This window comes from Aythya marila, assembly GCF_965140915.1.
Source record: "Aythya marila genome assembly, chromosome: 1".
In the NCBI taxonomy this organism is placed as follows: Eukaryota; Metazoa; Chordata; class Aves; order Anseriformes; family Anatidae; genus Aythya; species Aythya marila.
In genome coordinates, this window is record NC_139042.1 from 122518691 (window position 1) to 122537807 (window position 19117).

The following is a 19117-nucleotide window of genomic DNA, read 5'->3' on the forward strand; positions in this document are numbered from 1 at the left end:
AGCATTGTGGAGAGATGACCAAAGACAGGAAGTGTCCCATCCTCTTTTAAACTTTTTTGGGACTTTCTGCCTATTTGGGATCCAGCTTGATCCACTGTCTCCAACTCTCCTTGCTCGGGGACAGATCAGGGGCTGAGCTCAGCTCTTCTGATTTCATGAAGCTAGTGTTTGCATCCCATAGTCACCAGGAACAGAACAGCTAACCTGGCTGTACAGTATTATTTGATGTTTACTCTAAAACAGATCAAAATTTAAGCATATTATAACGTGAGTACAGTGGTGACAAGTTCGCCTAGGAACGTTGGTCATTTTATTACGGCAGTGCCTGAAAGCCTGAACCATAGACCCCTGACTCCCTTGTGTTAGGCTCTAGAAGAATATACCATAGCAATCTCCAAATTGTAAGCCTTCTTTAGGTCTCTGTTACTGCTTGCCATCTCACCACAAGCCCACAAAGGCTCTCTCCATACCCTGGCCTCTTCCAGCTTTGCCACAAAAAAATCTTGCCAGCACTACAGAATTCTCCAACTCAAGGAGAGCTGGAAATAACTTAGCTCACCCTGAGTAGTGATTCATCATCGCCAGAGAAATAAAGCACCCGGCACCTGCCACCCACCCTGGAGACTCCTCTCCTACCAGACAATATGTCAGAGTAGAGTTCTTCTCACGCTCCTGACAGTGAAGAATTACCCATTTGACTACAGCTGTGGAAAACAAAGTTGCAGAGTTTCAGGGGCTTCAAGATTCCCTTATCCCCCCCCCCCCCCCCCGAGCCATGCAGCAGTAATTTTAGCTTACAGTCCTGTTTGAGAACCTACATTTCTCTTTGCTCACACCTCTTTACAGGTCCTGCTCTCTTGTCCTCGTGGAACAGGCAAAAATAAAGGGCTTCGTTTTGAACTGTGGGTAGATCTACTTCCTGCTTGCTCTTGTTTTCTTCTCTAAAGTAGGGTAGGACATGCTATGATCACTTTACAACACGCTATGTAAAGTTTTCAAAGCTAATTAGGTTGTCTAACCTTGCTTTTCCATGTCATTCAGGGAAAAACATAACTTAATGAGATGCTGTTGAACTGATGCTGTTGGCCTTTGTGATTTATTGACCTTCAAATTATATGAAATGCAGAAAAGAAGGATTCTGAACACTTCTGGGGTGTTCCTGACTTAGCCCATCCCATTTAAGAGAGAAATCATAAATCCATGCTGACTACTCCCATCATCTTCTTGTCCTTCACGTGTCTGGAAATGGTTTCCAGGATTCACCGTTCCCCCACCACCTCAGGGATGGAGGTGGGACGGGCTGGCCTGTAGGTCTCTGGACCTTCCTTTTTGCCCTTAAATGTGAATGTTAAGTAGTGGTCAAACACTGTGATATGTTGCATGGAGAGGTTGTGTATTCTCCAGCTGTGAAGACAGTCAAAACCCAACTGGACCTGGTTCTGGGCAACCTGCTCCAGTTGACCCTTCCTGAGCAGGGGGGTTGGACTGGAGGATCTCAGGGCATCCCTTCCAACCTCAGTGATTCTGGGATTCAGCTTTAGCCAACCCCCTTAGTTAGCTGCAGTGGCTCTTAAATATAGATCTTATGAAATATTAAGTATAGAGGTACTTCATTTACGTTAGAGCAACTACCCTTTTTGCTATATGAATCATAAATATGATTCATAGTCACAATGAACTGCTATCACATAAACATGATTCATAAACACAACAAATAACGGGTGGAAGAATAAGCTTCAAAAGTGTACAGTGTCTTCTCAGCTACTTTTCTGGGTTTATGACTTCTGCCCATGCATGGTTCCACGTAGCCTCTACTCCAAAGAGATTCCAGCCAAAATTTATGGCAAGACCCGAGAGAGATATGTGAAGAAGCATGTCACCAGTATCGGCAGCCTCGTGATGTACTTGATGTACTCATAGGCACCGTGGGGTAGCTTTGCAAAGACCTGCAAGGAGCTCATCTCCGTCAGAGAAGCAGAACGAGAGGAAGCACCAAGTGGCTTGCTTGGAAAGGTAACAGCTTGAAAACGGCAGCTGGCACTCAGCATTGCGACGTGAATGGAAGATGGGGAGAATGGAAAAAGCCTCTTAAATAGAAGGCGAGGCAGCTTATATTTCACCGAATAGACAAAGGGACTCAAATAACTAGACTTCACGGCATATACCTTAAACAAGTGGATGTCCAACCCCCAAAGTAAAGCTGCTCTGTCCTGTGTGTGTAGACCTGAACCTGCTCACAAGGCTTGGAGAAGGGCACTGGCATGAGCAGAGCCTGCTGGGCAAACGCCAATGCAGCAGCACAAGGCAGCAAGGATGGGTTTTGTCACCGGTGCAGGCAAAAAGCCCTGCCAGAAATCCCAGAAATCCAGCGTGACAGCTTCAACTGGATGTCACATAACAGTCAGAGCCACAGCAGACGTCATCCCAAATGTTTGGAAATGCCTGGAGATTTTCCTCTGCTAAGCTGCCAGATTTGGCAAGCGTGTGCAATGTATGTAAGAGGCAGCAGAGAGGCAGGTCCTTTCGGACGTGGCCGTGAACCTGTTGCAATCACCTATTGCTTCTCACAGCGACTTACTTCCAAAAGGACTATCTTACTTCCAAAAGGACCAATCTCTTCTCCTGCCCACCCTTATCCGGCCAAAATGCATTAATTAACGCATACATTTATTAATCTATCCATTCATTCCTGACTCTGTGATCTCATCTTCCCTATTATGCTTTTTTTCCTGCTATTCATTAACCCTTTACACATTGCCAAATCCTACAGAAGTTCTCCAGAGCAGCTGCCTTTGTTCATGTGCTAGTATACTGCCTAGTACCAGGGGATTTAATCCTTTCTTGGCACCTTTCATCATAATATAGGACAATAAAGCAATAATATTTACACTTTTTTTTTTTTTTTTTTTTTTTTTTTATCACTGCCAACAGCTTTGTGGCAAAAAGGCCCTTTTTAATAACATACTTTTTTTTTTTTTTTTTGGGCTGTTATGAAATATGTCCTTGTCATTTTTTATTTTTTTTTCTGGGACCATTCAGCAGCAGATGCCAGACAGGTTAATTATTATCATTTATTTGTGCAGGAAAGGTCATAAAAGTCGTCTGCGGCAGAGAACACCCGCTCGTTGTCACCCAAAAACAGATGCTGCATGGAGAGAGGCTGGAGCAGCCACCTGCTCACCTTGTTGTCATGCTTCTGCCTTCAGGCTAGTAGGACCACTTCCAGGAGCCGAGGGGAAATTCAGTCACCTTGGCCTCTTCTGTCCTTCCCCATGAACAGCCAAGGAGGGTGCTCGATTTGGACAGTCACTGAATTTTGTGATCTGACCTTTTATTCCTCAGGGATACGACAGCCCCTCAAGCCCACGTAAACTGCAGCAGAGCAAGCCTGATGAAGAGAGGATGGCATCAGACCGCAACATAAAAAACTCTGAACTTAGTCCTAGCCTTCAGAGCAAGTAGGCCTCCTTGTCCTTTAATAAATCTTTAACCCAAAGCCAGCAGTCCATTTCCACTTTGTAAATGTTAACTTTCAGGCCAAAGGGACGTAGCGGTGCATGGGTTAATCACACACCGTTTCACTTCATGCTCCTTCTCCTAGTCTGAAAGAAATGACTGCTCCTTGGCTTGGATTGTTCACACAGCACTGACTTTCCTTCGGTTGATCTAGTCAGGAAAGAGCTTGCATTTTTATTTATGAATTTGACGTGTGTTTGACATCTGGAGAAAAAATCCATGCTGCGAGGGAATTTGCCTGTGCAATTTCAGTAGGTATTGAAGCAGAGTTTCTGCGCATTGATAAGCCCAAGGGACACAACGAGCTATATCTCAATGATATAACGTCGAGGCAGGGAAAAGAAAACAAATCTGTACTTAATGGTAAGAAACTACATCTGCAGCTACGGATCTAGTTTCGAGAACTGTTTAGGCACAGGTTCTGTGCCTAAAGAGCCACAAAGGGATCCCATGCTTCATTTTCCCCATTTGTTGATCAGGTCCTAGAATAAACCCACGGCAGTGCAATGTGTAACACCGAGAACAATGCTTCAGTTTGTAAAGCCAGCATTTTGGCTGTGTTGGGCTCCCACTACTTTAGGAGAACTTCGCAGTTGATTGAATGATTGAAATTTAAGAGGATCGGGACTGATGTTGTCCTCCTTTCTCCTCTTCCACCCAACATCTACCCCATTTATTTATTTATTTATTTTTTCCCAAACCGGTGTCTGTCTGAGGACTTAATGCACAGTGCTGCAGCAAAGCACACCCTAAGGAAAGCTTTACCTCTGAGCACTTTCTGGTAACTTGCCAGCCAGTGACAGGTTCATCAATAATGATAATAGCTTTTTGTCAAAGAAAACTAGCGCGCTAAGCCACAGACAAGCTCAGCCCTATAAAAGAATCAAAGAAACTGGCATCCTCTTAAGGAAAGCGAGACAGGAACATGACTTCTAATGGGAAGAGCTGGCTAACAAAAGAAAAGGAAATAGAAGGATTAAGCTCTCTTTGCTGAAAAGCAGAAGCAGCCCTTCCCTCAGCAGAGCCTGTCACCTCCTTATCAACTGAGAAGCGATGATTCAACGCTGACTTCACCGCACCAAACTGAAAAAATCTACTGACTGCAGGCTCCGACACCGTAGTTTGTATCTCATTTGTGATAAATGAAGCACGTTGCAGCTGCCTCTGCAAATATTATTGTTATATCAATAACGAAAACTGGTATTAAGGTTGCCCCCCAAACCCCATTACTGGGTAAGTTCAAATTGCTTAAAGCCAGTGGCACCTTTGCTGCAGATTGCTGCAAGGAGCAGGCAATCCTGTTGCTATTAACCCAAAAACATACACTGAGGAGTTTAAGGTTACTGAAGATACGGTTTTCCTGTATTTCTGTTTGGAAATCAAGAGTGCAGCTTGAGGGGTTTTCCATAATTGGGACATATTTGTGCCCTAAGTCACTCACCTGGACATAAATCCACCAGAAAGCTCTGCAAGCCCTCTGGGGAGAAGGGAGGCTCTCTGCTCATCTCAAATACTTTTCACCTGTGTCTGCATCCAAGTCTAACATACCTCAAAAATACATGCATGAGCCTTCTTCCCTGACGCCTTAGACTGGCTGAGCATTAGGTACACAGCACCTGGGCAATATTTCTGCTGAGAAAATAACAGAGAGAGGGAGCAGTGGACCAAGCACTTCCTTTAGAAGTAAATGTAACTGTGTCGACATCCATGATTCTATCACACATCGCGTTGTCCTAAAAGGAAAATAATATGCATGATTGTAGCAACCCAACTCCTTTATTAGTTTGGATCGATCACCTCTGATTAAAACCAAGAGAAAGATGCACCTGACCACACACCCCACCTACTCTGCAGGCTACTGGTGCCTGTAAGGGACTCTGCCAATTCCCGTGGTTTGTCTAATTTATTATTCTCTTCCCAGAAAAGAAGAGGCTACCACTCCAAACCAAAACAGTATGGAGATGTTTAATGAGAGCTAAGGCGTGTGCCAGCCACGTAAATGCAAAAACCACAAAACAGGGATGCTGCAATTATCCTAACCCCAAGCACAGGAAAACCATGAAATTCGGGGATTATATTTAAACATAGCTTGAATATGCTAATATCCATAGCTTGGCCCCAGTGAAATGCTACAAGAAGAAAAGTAGGTAAAATACTTGGGGGAAAAGAAAATGCATAAGTATTTTACAAAGTAATCCATTCTAATCTGGGACCACAGATGCTAAAACACTGTAATCACGGTCACATGGGTCTGCACTCATTTTTCAGGGCCACTGACAGAGAACAGCACAGAAATGTAGCCTTTGCCCTTTAGAATTATATCCCAGTGACAGATTTCTAAAGGATTTCAGTGCATTAAAATTAACTGTATTGAAGTTTAGATTTATTTATGGCCTGGCAGAGTTAAGGGTGGTGATATCCGAATAAATGTTTTGACAACACAAACAGCTTGGAACAACTTTGGTTCTCATTTTCTTTAAGTGAAACATCCAGACTGAAATAAAAAAGGTAGATTCTTTAATTCTCAATGTCTTGAAAGCACTACATTTTGATAAACAGATGCATCAGAGCCATGCCTCCGGGGAAGCAGGCTTCACTTTGCAGAGGAGACAGCGGGACTGACCATGAAGTCACTCGTCACACCATGCAGCAAGTCAGTTCAACAGTGGATGGAGATCACCTGGCCTGGACAATGAGTATTTGGGAGGAAGATGAACACAGCTCTTTCAGGTGACAATTTTCAACTGGTGTTCAGACATTTTCAGGCCAGGCTGAGTTTTATGGCCCACAGCTGGATGAGTGAGCCCAGATAAATGTAGCTCAGCTCCAGCAGCAGCCACAGCCTCAAGAAAACGCCGTCAGCCTGCTAACCTACTGCTTGCCCACATGCTGCATATTTTTCCTCACTGCTGGTCCTTCACCTTCTCTTCCTTCTACCACAAGAGTATTTATTTCTCATTTGTCCCTACATCCTGATTGTCATAACCTTCAGTCCCACTGACACGCAGGACCTGCGCACCCTGTCCTGTTTGTGAACTGACCATCACAAGGTTTCTCACACTCTGGCTTTGTTTCTTTGTGGAGGCTCAGGAGCAAAACGCTCAAACACAGGTAAGCTGCAACCAGAGCTCACCCTACAGCATGCTAAGCAATGCTCCTTTTTTATTAAGTGAAGAGGAAAAGCTGTTTTGGAAAGCTGCTGCTTTCATATCAAAGCCCTGCGCAACCGTTGCTTCATGCAGCATTGTACACTGAACAGCTTTCCTCACTCTGCAACGCTTTCAATTCTCGTAAAGCCACGGGGTGAAGGAGAAAACAGGCCTAGCTTCCTTGACGTATTCTACAGCTCCTTGGTAACAGGAGGGACTCCAGAGCTCCACAAGACAGAATCTGACCTTGAGAAAATAATTCCAGCTTCCATTGTCAAAGCAGCAGAGACAGACACTCGTGCTGTCATGAGCTGCATAGCTCAGACATGAGTTTTCTGCTGAGAATATTCTGATACCTTATTTTCCTTGGCCATATAGTAAGCGTAAACTAATAACCTATTTCATACAGGCATCTATAAACTTAATGCACTCACATTTGCAAATGTTCTGAGACCTTTCTGGAAATGGCCTAAGGAGAAGTAAAAGATCCATATTTTTAGTAAGTTTGACTGGTGCACCTAGCTGTCACTTTTGTCCTGATTAGTGGCAATCGGCAGCTTTCCATTTCTTTCCAAGCAGCTGCCAGGGAAGAGCTGCAGGCAGATGTAATCTGGAGACTGCGGAACTCAGCTCGCTGTCATTTTCACACCAGCATTTTACTTTCTCCTACTCCCATTTATTATTAATCTGTAATTATATCTAACTCCAGCTCCTAGTTAGCCTTTGCCAGAGGCTTAACCATTAGCAGTGACTGTGAGAAAGGAGGGGAAAGGAAAGGGAAAGAAGAAACTGCCATGAATCAGGCTTTCACCACTCCATGTAATTCCGGGGAGCTCGGGCTATTTCGGAGGCAGCTTCCACAGTAGATGAGACCACCCCAAGTGGACTGTCCTGTGTCCTTAGCACTAAATGTGAAAAGGAAACATCTAATCAAAGAACTTACTTTCTAATCATACTCAGTTTCTACTTTTTACAGGGCTTTGTATCCCTTTTAAATTTCTATCCATTCTAATTCAGCACTGGATGTTCTTATATTTCATGTTTTCTGAACCTACTGAGTGTTCAGGCTCAGCAAGACCACGTCGCATATGTTCCACATAAGCACTGTATAAGACCACACTTTTTCCAGCACTTTTCAGTGTATTGCCTTTTAACTTAAGAACAACAAGACACTCAAGTTTGAACAGAAAAACAGGAGTACCCGATTCACTTCTTCCTCTCCAAAGTAAACAATTTGAATTTAAGCAGCAAAATTAATACCACTTGTTTTCCCCTTGTGATTTTTTTAGACTTCAAATCCTTTTTCATCTCTCACCAATTGCTTTTATCCCTTCTGTTATATAGGGCTGAAGAGTGTGTTTCAGGTGAGACAACACCATTCATTTAATAATGACATTCTATTATTTTCCAGACCATTCCTTACCCATTCTTACATTTTGCTCATTTGTTTTGTTCACTTTACTGCAAATAAGAAGCCCATTCGGTGTCATCTTTCTGTTAGAGGTAAGATGAATGAAATTCAATGCAAAGATTGTCCATAAGCTTCCAAAATAGAGAGAAATATATGTCAAATATATGTGCTATGCATGATAGTTTCCCACAGCAGTGTGGGAGGCACTGAATTTATTGCACACTTTCCCCAAATGTTCCCATATCTCCAGACGGCCTGCAATCCTAAGAAAGACTCTAGGTTTCAAATTAGATTTCTGGAAACTCTTCAAGTCTTTTCCAGCAAGAATAGCTTCAGCAGTCTACCCAGCCAAAGCATGATTTCATTTTATTCTGCCTGACATAAGAATTATTGTCTTTAAGCATCCAGTGGGAATGGGAATGTGGTCAGAAACTCAGAGAAGTCATCTTCCACTTCTCCTTCAATGTTCAGTCGTAATGAAGGCTCTTCAGCGTTCCTCCTCCAAACCTCTTTCTTTCTGAGAAGCCAGGAATCTAGAGACAGAAGAGATACATCATCAGAACCAGCAGGAGCTCCCTCTAGACCATATTCATGCGCCTGTTACCAAGTCAACTGCGACAATGCCTTCCATGCTGTCTCCAGAATCATGACTAAAACGCTAGCTTACTGCTAGTGGAGCACCATCAATTAACCAAGACTGGAGCATGGATCTTTTTGTCCGTAAGGCTCTTTTGGGAAGATTTAAAATGAAAGCCTTGATTTCTTGGGAAACTCTTAAACCAGTTAATTAGAGATTCCAAAGTCCGTATTTTCCCCCAGATTCAAACATGTAGAAGAATCGAATCTCCACTGATTTTTGAAACTGTAAAATATTACTACGTTCCATTAAACAACTGTTGATGCTTAATGCTGTCTAACCTGAGACAGCAGTACTTCCGTGGTAGTTGAAAGCAGTGTTATCAAACGATGAAGGCTTTGAGAAAGCCATCAGAATAGAAATGGCTGCAACAATGCAGAGGATTAGCACTCTGCACTGTTTTCGCAGCCTATCTGTACGTACTGCTTACACTGTGACAATGAGCGCTTACAAAAAAAAAATCTACTCAAAACCATCAGAAGCTTCTCTGGCTTAATGGTATTTCAAACAGATTTGCAATTCAGTGCACCCATGAATCCCCTGTAAGAAAGAGATACATTGGGGTCTAATACTGTATTAGATGGCTGTCCTATTGGTGGCATCATAAAACGGTGATAACAGTCCAGAATAACTTTTATGTCTAACTGCACATAAGCAGAACCAGCAGCCTCAGTAAGCACATCCATATTCTGATAGGAGATATAGTAAATTAAAATGGAAGGGGTTGGCCAAGCATACAGATCACGCCAGAATATGGGCATGTATGGATGATACGGGAAGAGAATGTAATTCACAATACAAAGCAGGTTGTGTAGGTTACACACTTCACTGGTAAACTGAGGAAGCTAACGAGCTTACTCAAAATAAAAGCCCACTACAGACACACAACTTAATTTTAGTTAGGACTTTCAGACCTGAAACACGAACATATATACAAGGTATTCATCCAAGAATTATTTTGTTCAAGCCTGAAAAGCAATCAACTCTAGGAGAAGCCAGGCAATTTTGCACACAGGTTCAACTCATCTAAATTGCTCTGAGAATTCAAAACAGGAAAAATTAAATCATTATAACTCAAAAGCAGCAAGACACCAGAGCTAAAAACTTAGTTGCTTTAGCATTTTTTGTATTTAAATCAGTAATTAAGAGTAATAATTATTTATATGAGATCTGATTGAGGCCACTGCTATCAGCAATTTGAAACTTATCATTCATTTTGTCCTGGGGAATTCTATAATAAAAGTACCTGAGAACACAAGTGATTGAAGAAACCTATTGTAGAAAACCCAGAAGCAGAATCATAAGGTCTACATTAAATAAATCACTTCTAATAATAGCATCATGAGGTTACACTGAAACCTCCAGTCCAATTTGGATTTTGTCTCTTTAAATATGACTGCCCTCTGCCCAGGATTTGTTTTAAGCTTTGGAGCTATTGTCAAGAGAGGCAGAGGAAAGTAGCAATCAGCAGGCTGTAATCTTTGGCATGAGGCCACAAAGAATATAAAGTTAATCCCTGGCTAGCCACTAAAAGTGATCAAATAAGAAAACAAAAATCTTACGTCATGCATCAAAGACAACCAGCGCACAAGCAGATTTCTGCATTAAGCTATTATCCCCATGAAACAGAGACTGCCTTTCTCTAGGATGAGAGGAAAGGGGAGGAAAAAAAAAGCAATCTTGCAGAACTCAAAGAGGAAAAAGCAAATTTATTACTAAAACACGTAAGAACACCCTCATAGAAAGTAAGCAGTTTGTAATTCCAAATTTTTTTCCACTGGCCCTAAGGGGCTTTCAGCACAGCTACACTTTGTGATACATTTGATTGTATTTCACAGGTGCTATTCACTCTAATTTGCAAGCACCTCACAGACATGATGAGTGGAACCTCACTATTCCCTTTACGGAAGGCAACGCATGGGAAAACTGGGGCAACAAAAAGTTGAAGTGACCTGCCCAAGTCATGAGAGCCACTTCTCTTGTTCTTCACCAACTGCCCTGAACACAGTTCATTTAACTGCTTAGGAATGAATTACACGCTGGTATCATACTGCTGTTTTTCCTGTGGTTCCACACGTTCTATAATAACTAGCTGTACAAAATACAAAATGCTAGTTCTAGCTGTGCAAAAATGCTTTTTCATTGACCTTCAAGACAGCATCTCTGGCCTAAACATGTAAACAGGCAGCCTGAAGCTGAGAGATCTGAAAGAGATTTTATTTGCCCATTCTACCTCTACTAGGTTAGGATACTTACTTATTGCACTGCTGATCACATTACAGACAGAGATTTCAGCTGACAGAAGTCAGGCGTTTTTCTTCCTATCCAAAGCAGCTGTGCTCCCACAGATTTAAAATCCCAGCAACCAGCACAGATTTGCCTTTAAGTCACATGAAGCCCATGTTTTAAAAACAGCCTCCATCAGCAGTTCATGACACGGGGAAAAAACAAAACAAAAAAGTATGAAAAAATTACACACCTGATTGCCATCTCTTAAGAAGTATCTCTTCTCTATAACCTGGGAAAAACAGTGAGAGAATGATCTTAGCAGGCACACATAACTTCAGATTCCGGCCTTACTTGGTCTCCGAGAATGATGCACACACTGTCTGTATCGAAGGGCACCTATGGAGCCAGTACCACCAATCCGAGAATCAAAAAGCGACCTCTTATCACTTTCTACAGTCTGCACCCTCCTCCAAATAAAATCCCGGCCATATTTCCTCTTTTTAAAGAATGATCTGTAACAGCAACTGATCTGCTCCACAGGGAACGCAAAGTGCCTTAGAGCACTCCTGTTATTTTCACAGTAGGCCTCGACGCTCTCTTGTGCAGGAGAGGAATGTGCAAAGTTTCTACTTTCCTGAAGTTTGCTTTAACCAGGAGCAACAGAGCTCACCATAGGCCTGTAACTCCCCACATTGCTACTTCAGCAATATTGTTCCGGGCTGAAATCACAGACAGTGTTCAATACACCGAACAATAAAACCTATTTTATTGACCTGACTTACCTTATCAAAAAATCTGCTTAGCTTGACAGCGTTGGAAGAACCCGCCGCCAAGTATCGAGGATTGGTGCAATCCTAGAACCAACAAACCAATCACACGGAAATCAATGCAAGGAAGCCATATGCACGGAAATCAACACACCATTTTCCCCCAAACACGCACATACAATCAAGCTTCCATGGTGCTGTTTTGAATTTGAGACCAAAACAGTGTTGGTAACACGTGCTGAACAGTGCTCACACAGCACGTAGCCTTTCCATTCCTCACATCGTTCCCCCCACAAGCAGGCTGGAGGTGGGCAAGAAGCTGGGAGGAGACACAGCTGGGACAGCTGACCCCAGCTAGCCAAAGGGATACCCCACCCCACAGGATGTCATGCTTAGCCATAAAAGCTTTGGGAAAGGAGAAGGAAAGCAGAGATGTTAGATGTGGTATTTGTCTTCCCAAGTAACCATGATGCATGATAAAGTCCTGCTTTCCTTGAAGTGGCTGACCATCTGCCTGCTGAGGGGAAGTAATGATTGAATTCCTTATTTTGCATGCACAGCTTTTGCTTAACCTGTTAAACTGTCTTTACTTCAACCCACGAGTTTCCTCACTTTAATCCTTCTGATTCTTCCCCCTTATCCTGCTGGGTGGGAGTGAGTGAACAACTTAGCTGCCTAACGGGGTTAACCCACACCACACATACATACACGCGGTGTATATATACATATACAGAAATAAGTAATAGGGTCTTGATGTTTCATTCAAAAATACTTGGGGTCAAAACCAAGAAAAGGGAAAATTTAAACCCTGGCCATCAATTCCAAGCTTCGGTGACCTTATCGAACCCCCTCCACCTCCCTGTAGTGAAAGAAAGGCTATCATTTCATCACGTAGCTGAGACATACGATCAAAACGTGCATGACTCCAGCACTACTGAGAAATCCTCTAAAAGCCCAATTTTTGTAACAACATTTCTACTTAACAAAAAATCAGAATCACTCCCATTTAAAAGAAAAACAACATTGGCGACAAGGATACTAACCAAATTTATCTCTTCAGCATTGAAATCCTCAGCCAGGAAAGCTGTTCTGGTCAAAACTTCATTACGCTTAGTTTCTGGGATCTGATCCAGCTTAGTTCCTATTACCAGCAGTGGAATCTGGTTATCAGCAAACTGTTCACGGTCATAGTCGCTGTTGAAGGAAATAAATACAATCCCGAATGGAGTGGTCATCTAAGTGGGCACAGAGGCAACATCAGATTCCCCAACCCTTTCAAGTAAGTGTAATTTACAGAACATCATTTATTTAAGTGAGAACATGCTCTATCTGTAAATTAAGGTAGGGGTTCTACATCCAACTCTCTACACAGAAACTGAAAGAAAAGAGAAAAAAACACATGATTGGATTTCTTCTCTGCATAGAACTGCAGGTCGGAAAAAATGCTAGGTAATTTACACAAGCAGGACAGAAACAGGAATTCCAGTACTGTACCAAGCATACATGTACTTGGCCATCAAAGACAGAGCAGGGAGCTGGCAATTCTGTCTGACCAACCAAAGTTCCTTAATATAGAGAGTTTTTAACATAGAGCAATGAAATAAATGGCAGATGGAAAGGGTTTCATAAATTAAAACTGGCTGCAATAACACTTCTGAGGTGTCGCATAACTAACTTCTTCCAGAGAAGGGCTACAAAGCTGGTGAAGGGCCTGGAACACAAGTGCCATGAGGAGCAGCTGAGGGAGCTGGGGTTGTTCAGTCTGGAGAAGAGGAGGCTCAGGGGAGACCTCATTGCTCTCTGCAACTGCCTGAAAGGAAGGTGTGGGGGGCTGGGGGTTGGCCTCTTCTCACAGGTAACTAGTGACAGGACTAGAGGGAATGGCCTCAAGTTGCAGAAGGGGAGGTTCAGGTTGGAAATGAGGAGACATTTCTGCTCAGAAAGAGCAGAAATCAGCAGAAATCAGCAGAAGTCAGGCACTGGGACGGGTTCCCCAGGGAGGTGGTGGAGTCACCGTCCCTGGGGATGTTCAAGGAAAGGTTGGACGTGGTGCTTGGGGACGTGGGTTAGTGGGTGACATTGGTGGTAGGGGGATGGTTGGACCAGATGATCTTGGAGGGCTTTTCCAACCTTAATGATTCTGTGATTCTGTATTTAAGTAAAGGTAGCCACTACAAGATGTATACCAGCAAGCTTTGATTCAGATGAATAATGATCAGATAGCCTATGTAAAATTGATAGGGTTTTAATTAAATGTCATTACAAGTCCAAGTTCCAACCACTGCCCTTAGGATGCCTTTAATTTTTACCGAAACCAAACTTTATAGAAAGCAATTTTACAAGTAATAACAACTTGATCAAGTGTTTGCTAAGGGCCTGAGGATCTGTCCCTGACAGAAGTGAAGCTTTTGATAATTAAAAAAATTGTGAAAAATCTTTCTGTGGAAAAACTGGAGAAATTTTCAGTTTACATAATGCAAACCCCGTCTTTCCCTTCTCCCATGTTTCTATAGAAGCACTTGTGCACCAGCACAGGCAAATAAATAATTGATTCTTCCCCAGAAAGCTGCCCTTGCATTCCTGCTCATGCACGTGGTTTATCAATGATCTGAAAATCTCCTTGATTATGTGTGTAACAGGAGGACAGAGATAACAAGAGGGCATACTTGACAAGATGTTGGAAAGCTAATTGTTAAAGTGCTCTTTATGCAGAGCAAAGAAAAGAGAAAGACCGAGTAAACATCTTTTTCCTTAAAGCAAGATCTAATGTTTGGGAAGCTACCACCAGAATGGCCTGATCAGCAGTGTGAAATGAAAAGAACAGCTATTTTTTTTTGATACTACCCCATTTTTTAAAATTTCTTTATTAAAAGTTCAGCCACACCTAACATTGTGTAGTTTTCAAGTAGCTTTAGGGATGAACAAAAGCTTCCATAATAGTCTGGAATTACTGTGTCTTAATCATGCACGTATGTTTTTCACTCACCCGTTTGTCACAAGAACTCCCGTTGGAGCAACGTCTCTGTTGAGTGCTTCCAAAGACCAGCGATACAAATTCTGGGATGATTTCTTGTTGGTTAAGTCATGCACTAAAATTATCCCTGAAGTGAAAGAGTAGGTAGCAAGATGTTATTTAATGATACATATTTTTTTTCTTATCTTCGGAAAATGACATCTGCAGGTTCCCAGATATCTGAGAATCAAGAAAGGGAAGTATAATCGGTAAAGTAAATGAGTAAAGCTGACAATATCAGGATGCAACTGTTTTTTTAAAGCTGCTTATCATGAATTGGATAAGAGCTATGAGAAAAATCTCATGAAAGGAGGAAAAGAACAGCCATCTGAGGTTTAACCCATAAGAGGTTTGCAGTCATTCCCTGATTCTGCTTCATCGGAGTTCTAAGGATACCCAAACTCTATCAGTGCAGCAGAGAATTCAGCCTTTCTCCGTTTTGCGTAATTAGTAAACATAACTTTTTTTTTCCTTTGTCACACCATCTAAGAAGTCTAAAGGCTGTTTCTTTTTTTTTTTTTTTTTTTTTTTTTTTTTTTTCTTTTTGAGGGGTTTACAGAGCACCGTTGCTTTCCTGCATTTTCAAAAACTGATGCCAAGTACCAAGTGATGGGGAGGTACCCAAAGGGGGAAAAGACAAACTTTCCCAGCCCACCAAATGGCTAGGAGTTATGCATGAATTAAGATGATGCTATGCATTACAGCTACCATTTTTCATTGCTATGATCCTTCAAAATGTAAATTCTGCAATATGAAAACTGCCAGACAAATCTCCTAGCTGTACTATTAACAGACACCCACTTCTGATAACCGCAGTTCCTAACTCAATTACCAGCTCCTGCTAGTAAATATCTTCTATTTATTCGCACCTTCTGCAACCTGTGGAATGTTCCCACTTCCTCCAGACTTTAAACTATCATTAATTCAAGGACAAAATGGTGTTATACCTTTTATCTTCATCAGGGTTTGTTCTCAACACACTTCACACCCCACAGATGTAGAAAACACGTTAATTTAATGTTTCTTTTATTATTTTTAATTGAATTTTAATTCTTTCATTGAATCTCAACACCCAAAGATACCACCCACTGTACGCACTAAAAACAAACTACATTTCCACCCCACATTGCTGTGCGGAGACTCACTGCTCAGAGAGTTCCTGGCACGTCACAACCATATTCCTACTTCGAAGCATTTATCTCAATAAGAGCATAAAAAGGCAGCTAAACCACCTGCCCACCCCCAGCACAGGGAGAAAAAGCATGACACAACGTAACCTGGCCTATGGCAACAGCCTGAGAGGAACTGCTGCATGATCTGTGAGAAACATGCCCCACCTCCTGACAGTCTACCCCAGCTGTGTTTTTGATAGGGCAGTTCCCTTATCTGCTTCACTGAAAACTTACACAGTTGCACCAGCAGAAAAGACTGCCAACATCAAAAAAGAGTGGACAGGACCAATGACCACTCAAGGATGCGTTCCTCCCACATAAAGGTCTGCGAGCCGCAGCCTTGCTGCATTTCCATTGTCCTAGACTATCACAATCCACGCAGCAGACGCAGGGACACTGAAGCTAAAGATCTGTGACCAAATGAAGAGCAAACTCAATCTGTCCTCGAAACAACCAGGTCTCCCTGACAGTCTGCGCAGGCATTGCCACGACCAACATGAACCATCCTTTGATGTCAGGTTTTTCAGATCACCGCAAGCCTAGAAAGGACGTGCAGTCAGGCAGAGGGAATGCATTCATCTTCTCTCCTTACATCAGGTCAAACTGGCAATTTGTGAGACAAGCTCTAATGAAAGAATTTATCTAATGAAAGAAACCAGAGCCAAGGCTAACTACCGAAGCCAATGGTTTTCATATGCGAGCTGGCTAATACTATCTTTTGGGCAGTGGAGATAAATAACTCTGTTTTAATAACTTCATCAGTTACAGCTCAGATACATAACTTTGAAATTTCATCTCCTAATGTGCTGTTCTAGGATATTTCCAAGTCTGACCCGCACAGGCTGGCACACTGTGAATTTGGTGTCAAAAAGAAATCCATCTTTTTCATGTACCAACAAGGCTTACTTTGGGAGCACAACTCAACTCAAATCTTATTTAGAGAGGTCTGGTTAACGATATAAGAGATACCTACACACAGTTTTCCTCCCGGGAAAGAGGAAGAAATAGCTACTTACACAAGCACAGAGCAAAAATGCTTATTGTATGGCTTAACTCCTTACTGATGGTACAGATGAACCACCAGCCCTTTAACTCAGTACCTCAAAGGAAGGGATGCCATCCTTTCAATGGAATAAAATATTACTTTCCATCATCAGCAAGTTGCGAGATTCAAGTACTAAAAAATAACTTGGCAAATTGGATGAGCAGAGGGCAAGATGGCCATCGGAATATTGCAATCTTATGGGAGAACAGTTCAAATTTGTCAGGATACAGCTATCAAGGTTCCTATCATAAATTCAAGTTCATACCATGCCATAAATTCAAATAATGTTTCTCAGCTATAGGTTTTGGAACTGAACAGGCAAGAAATTATCGGTGATATTTCTGCATTACTATCAGACCTGGAAAGGCGAATGCAGCCTTTTATGTCTGCAAGCATGACTGGAAAGGACGCCACCCCAACTTCAAAGACTCCCTGCTGCACCAGCTGCACAAGACTGAAGGGAAAGGTTGACGAAGCTCATTTGTACAGGGTTGCCTAAAATAGCTTTGCAGTTTAAAACTGAATCCATAAATTCTGTCTAAGAATGACATCAGTTTCTTTCTTGTATAAATGTATAAATCTTGTATAAATCAGAAAGAACAGGATAGCCCTCAGCCAGACTTAGAGGACTCCTGCTCTGGAACCAAGAGAGAGCTCTTAACAGAAAATGACACAGAAAAAAGATTTACACCAAGCAAACTTACCATTCAGTGAGTTATAAAACACTGCTCGCGTGCTTTTGACACTAGTGGCACTACCCACTGAACCTCCAACATCCCACAGCTCAATATAGTACGTCTTCTCTTCCGGAGTCCCTTCTTTGTAGTCATGGATCTAGTGGAAAATTCACATCATACATAGCCACAGCATCAGCTTGTAGAAGTTAATCCATACAACGCTTTCATGTTCAGGTGAAATACTGCATTATAATTATAATCTCTTATTCGCTACTGTAGTGACACAGATGAACCACCAGACCTTTAACTTGGTATCTCAAAGGAAGGGCTGCATGGATAGAAATTTGGAAGTTTTAGTATGGACGGGATTTCAAATCTTTCGAGTGGGAAGGGACTGGATGGATTGAGTCAAGTGGTGGCCAATGGCTGTCATAGTTCCTTCTCCCATGAGATGGAGTTGGGTGAGTCAGCAGGGAATATTCTTTCCACCCAAATATTAACAAACCTTACACTGCATGGTGTACTTAGAAAAAACATGTTGCTAAAGCAGATGTAAAGACAAGGGCATGACTTCTTGTGCTTGTTAAAACCTGCACAGCAGTACTGCAGGACTAAGCGTATGGACACACTGGATTCTGACTGACTGCACCAATTCCCTCCCCACATTCTCACTGCCATCTCAACCGAATTTACCAAGAAAAAAAATAATTTGGTTTGCTTCACAGCCAAATGGATTGCCGTGTTTCTTCCTCTAGGTTTTGGAAACACGTTTTGCAATTCTTTGCGGTGAAATCCACAGACAGTAACAGAGGACAGCTCCTAGCCCACGGCACAGCATCCCAAGGAGCATGCAGCAAATGATAAAGGATGGAAGTGTTTATTGGTATGCCACAAGGACTGTGCATAGGGCCAAGTGCTACCTGATGAAGAACCTCATTCCCCTGCAAGGAGCAGGAAGCACAAGAGGTCTTGCTCTGTACCCTCCACATAAAACAAGGTAATACGGGTGGCCACGGCCCTTCTCCTCCTTCACCCTTTTAAACTTTTACACAACGAGGGGCCCAGCCCGGCACCTACTCGGACGTCCACCGAGCAGCCCACCGTCCACGACGGGTTTCCCAGCACCTGGTTGTGGCACAGCAGGTGCACGAGCGACGACTTCCCCACACCTGAAACAGCACCAAAAAAAATCAAAAAACCGGCCCTGTGAGGCACCGGCGCCCAACGGCCGCCGGTAACGCCTCTAACGGCCCTAACGGTCCCGGTGAGGGGAGGACGGGGGGGCGCAGCGGCTCACTGCGCATGCGCCGCGGTGGCCGGCGGGGGGGGGGCGCCGCGGGGGTGGGCGCACTCACCGGAGTCGCCCAGCACCAGCACCTTGACCCTGTCCAGCGCGGCCATCTTAGTCTGCCTAGCAACCGCGCCGCCGCGCCCCGCCTCCTCCCTCCCGCCTGCCAATCGCTGCCGCTGCCCGCTCGCTCTCTCTCAGCCCATTGGCTGG

At 43.0% G+C, this 19117-nt stretch overlaps 1 protein-coding gene across 1 annotated transcript; it reads right to left on the minus strand.

Moving 5' to 3' along the window:
• Nucleotides 1–5839: 5839 nt before the first annotated feature.
• RABL3 (RAB, member of RAS oncogene family like 3) lies at nt 5840–19032 on the minus strand. The gene is made up of 8 exons (XM_082780502.1): nt 18972–19032; nt 18694–18785; nt 17644–17773; nt 14696–14810; nt 12753–12903; nt 11725–11796; nt 11193–11231; nt 5840–8609 (listed from the first exon to the last, which is right to left on the minus strand). Exons 1-8 carry the CDS (start codon nt 19015–19017, stop codon nt 8544–8546), a joined length of 711 nt encoding a protein of 236 aa, XP_082636628.1. The 5' UTR covers nt 19018–19032; the 3' UTR covers nt 5840–8543.
• Nucleotides 19033–19117: the final 85 nt, after the last annotated feature.

Bases quoted from the DNA above. Each gene is read 5' to 3' on its own strand.
- RABL3 (XM_082780502.1), bottom strand. From the start codon at position 19,017: ATGGCCGCGCTGGACAGGGTCAAGGTGCTGGTGCTGGGCGACTCCG. The intron at 17,774-18,693 runs GTAGGTGCCGGG...ATTTTCCACTAG, and splicing joins GCTGCTCGGTGGACGTCCGA to ATCCATGACTACAAAGAAGG. The intron at 8,610-11,192 runs GTGTGTAATTTT...TTCTGTCTCTAG, and splicing joins TCTTAAGAGATGGCAATCAG to ATTCCTGGCTTCTCAGAAAG.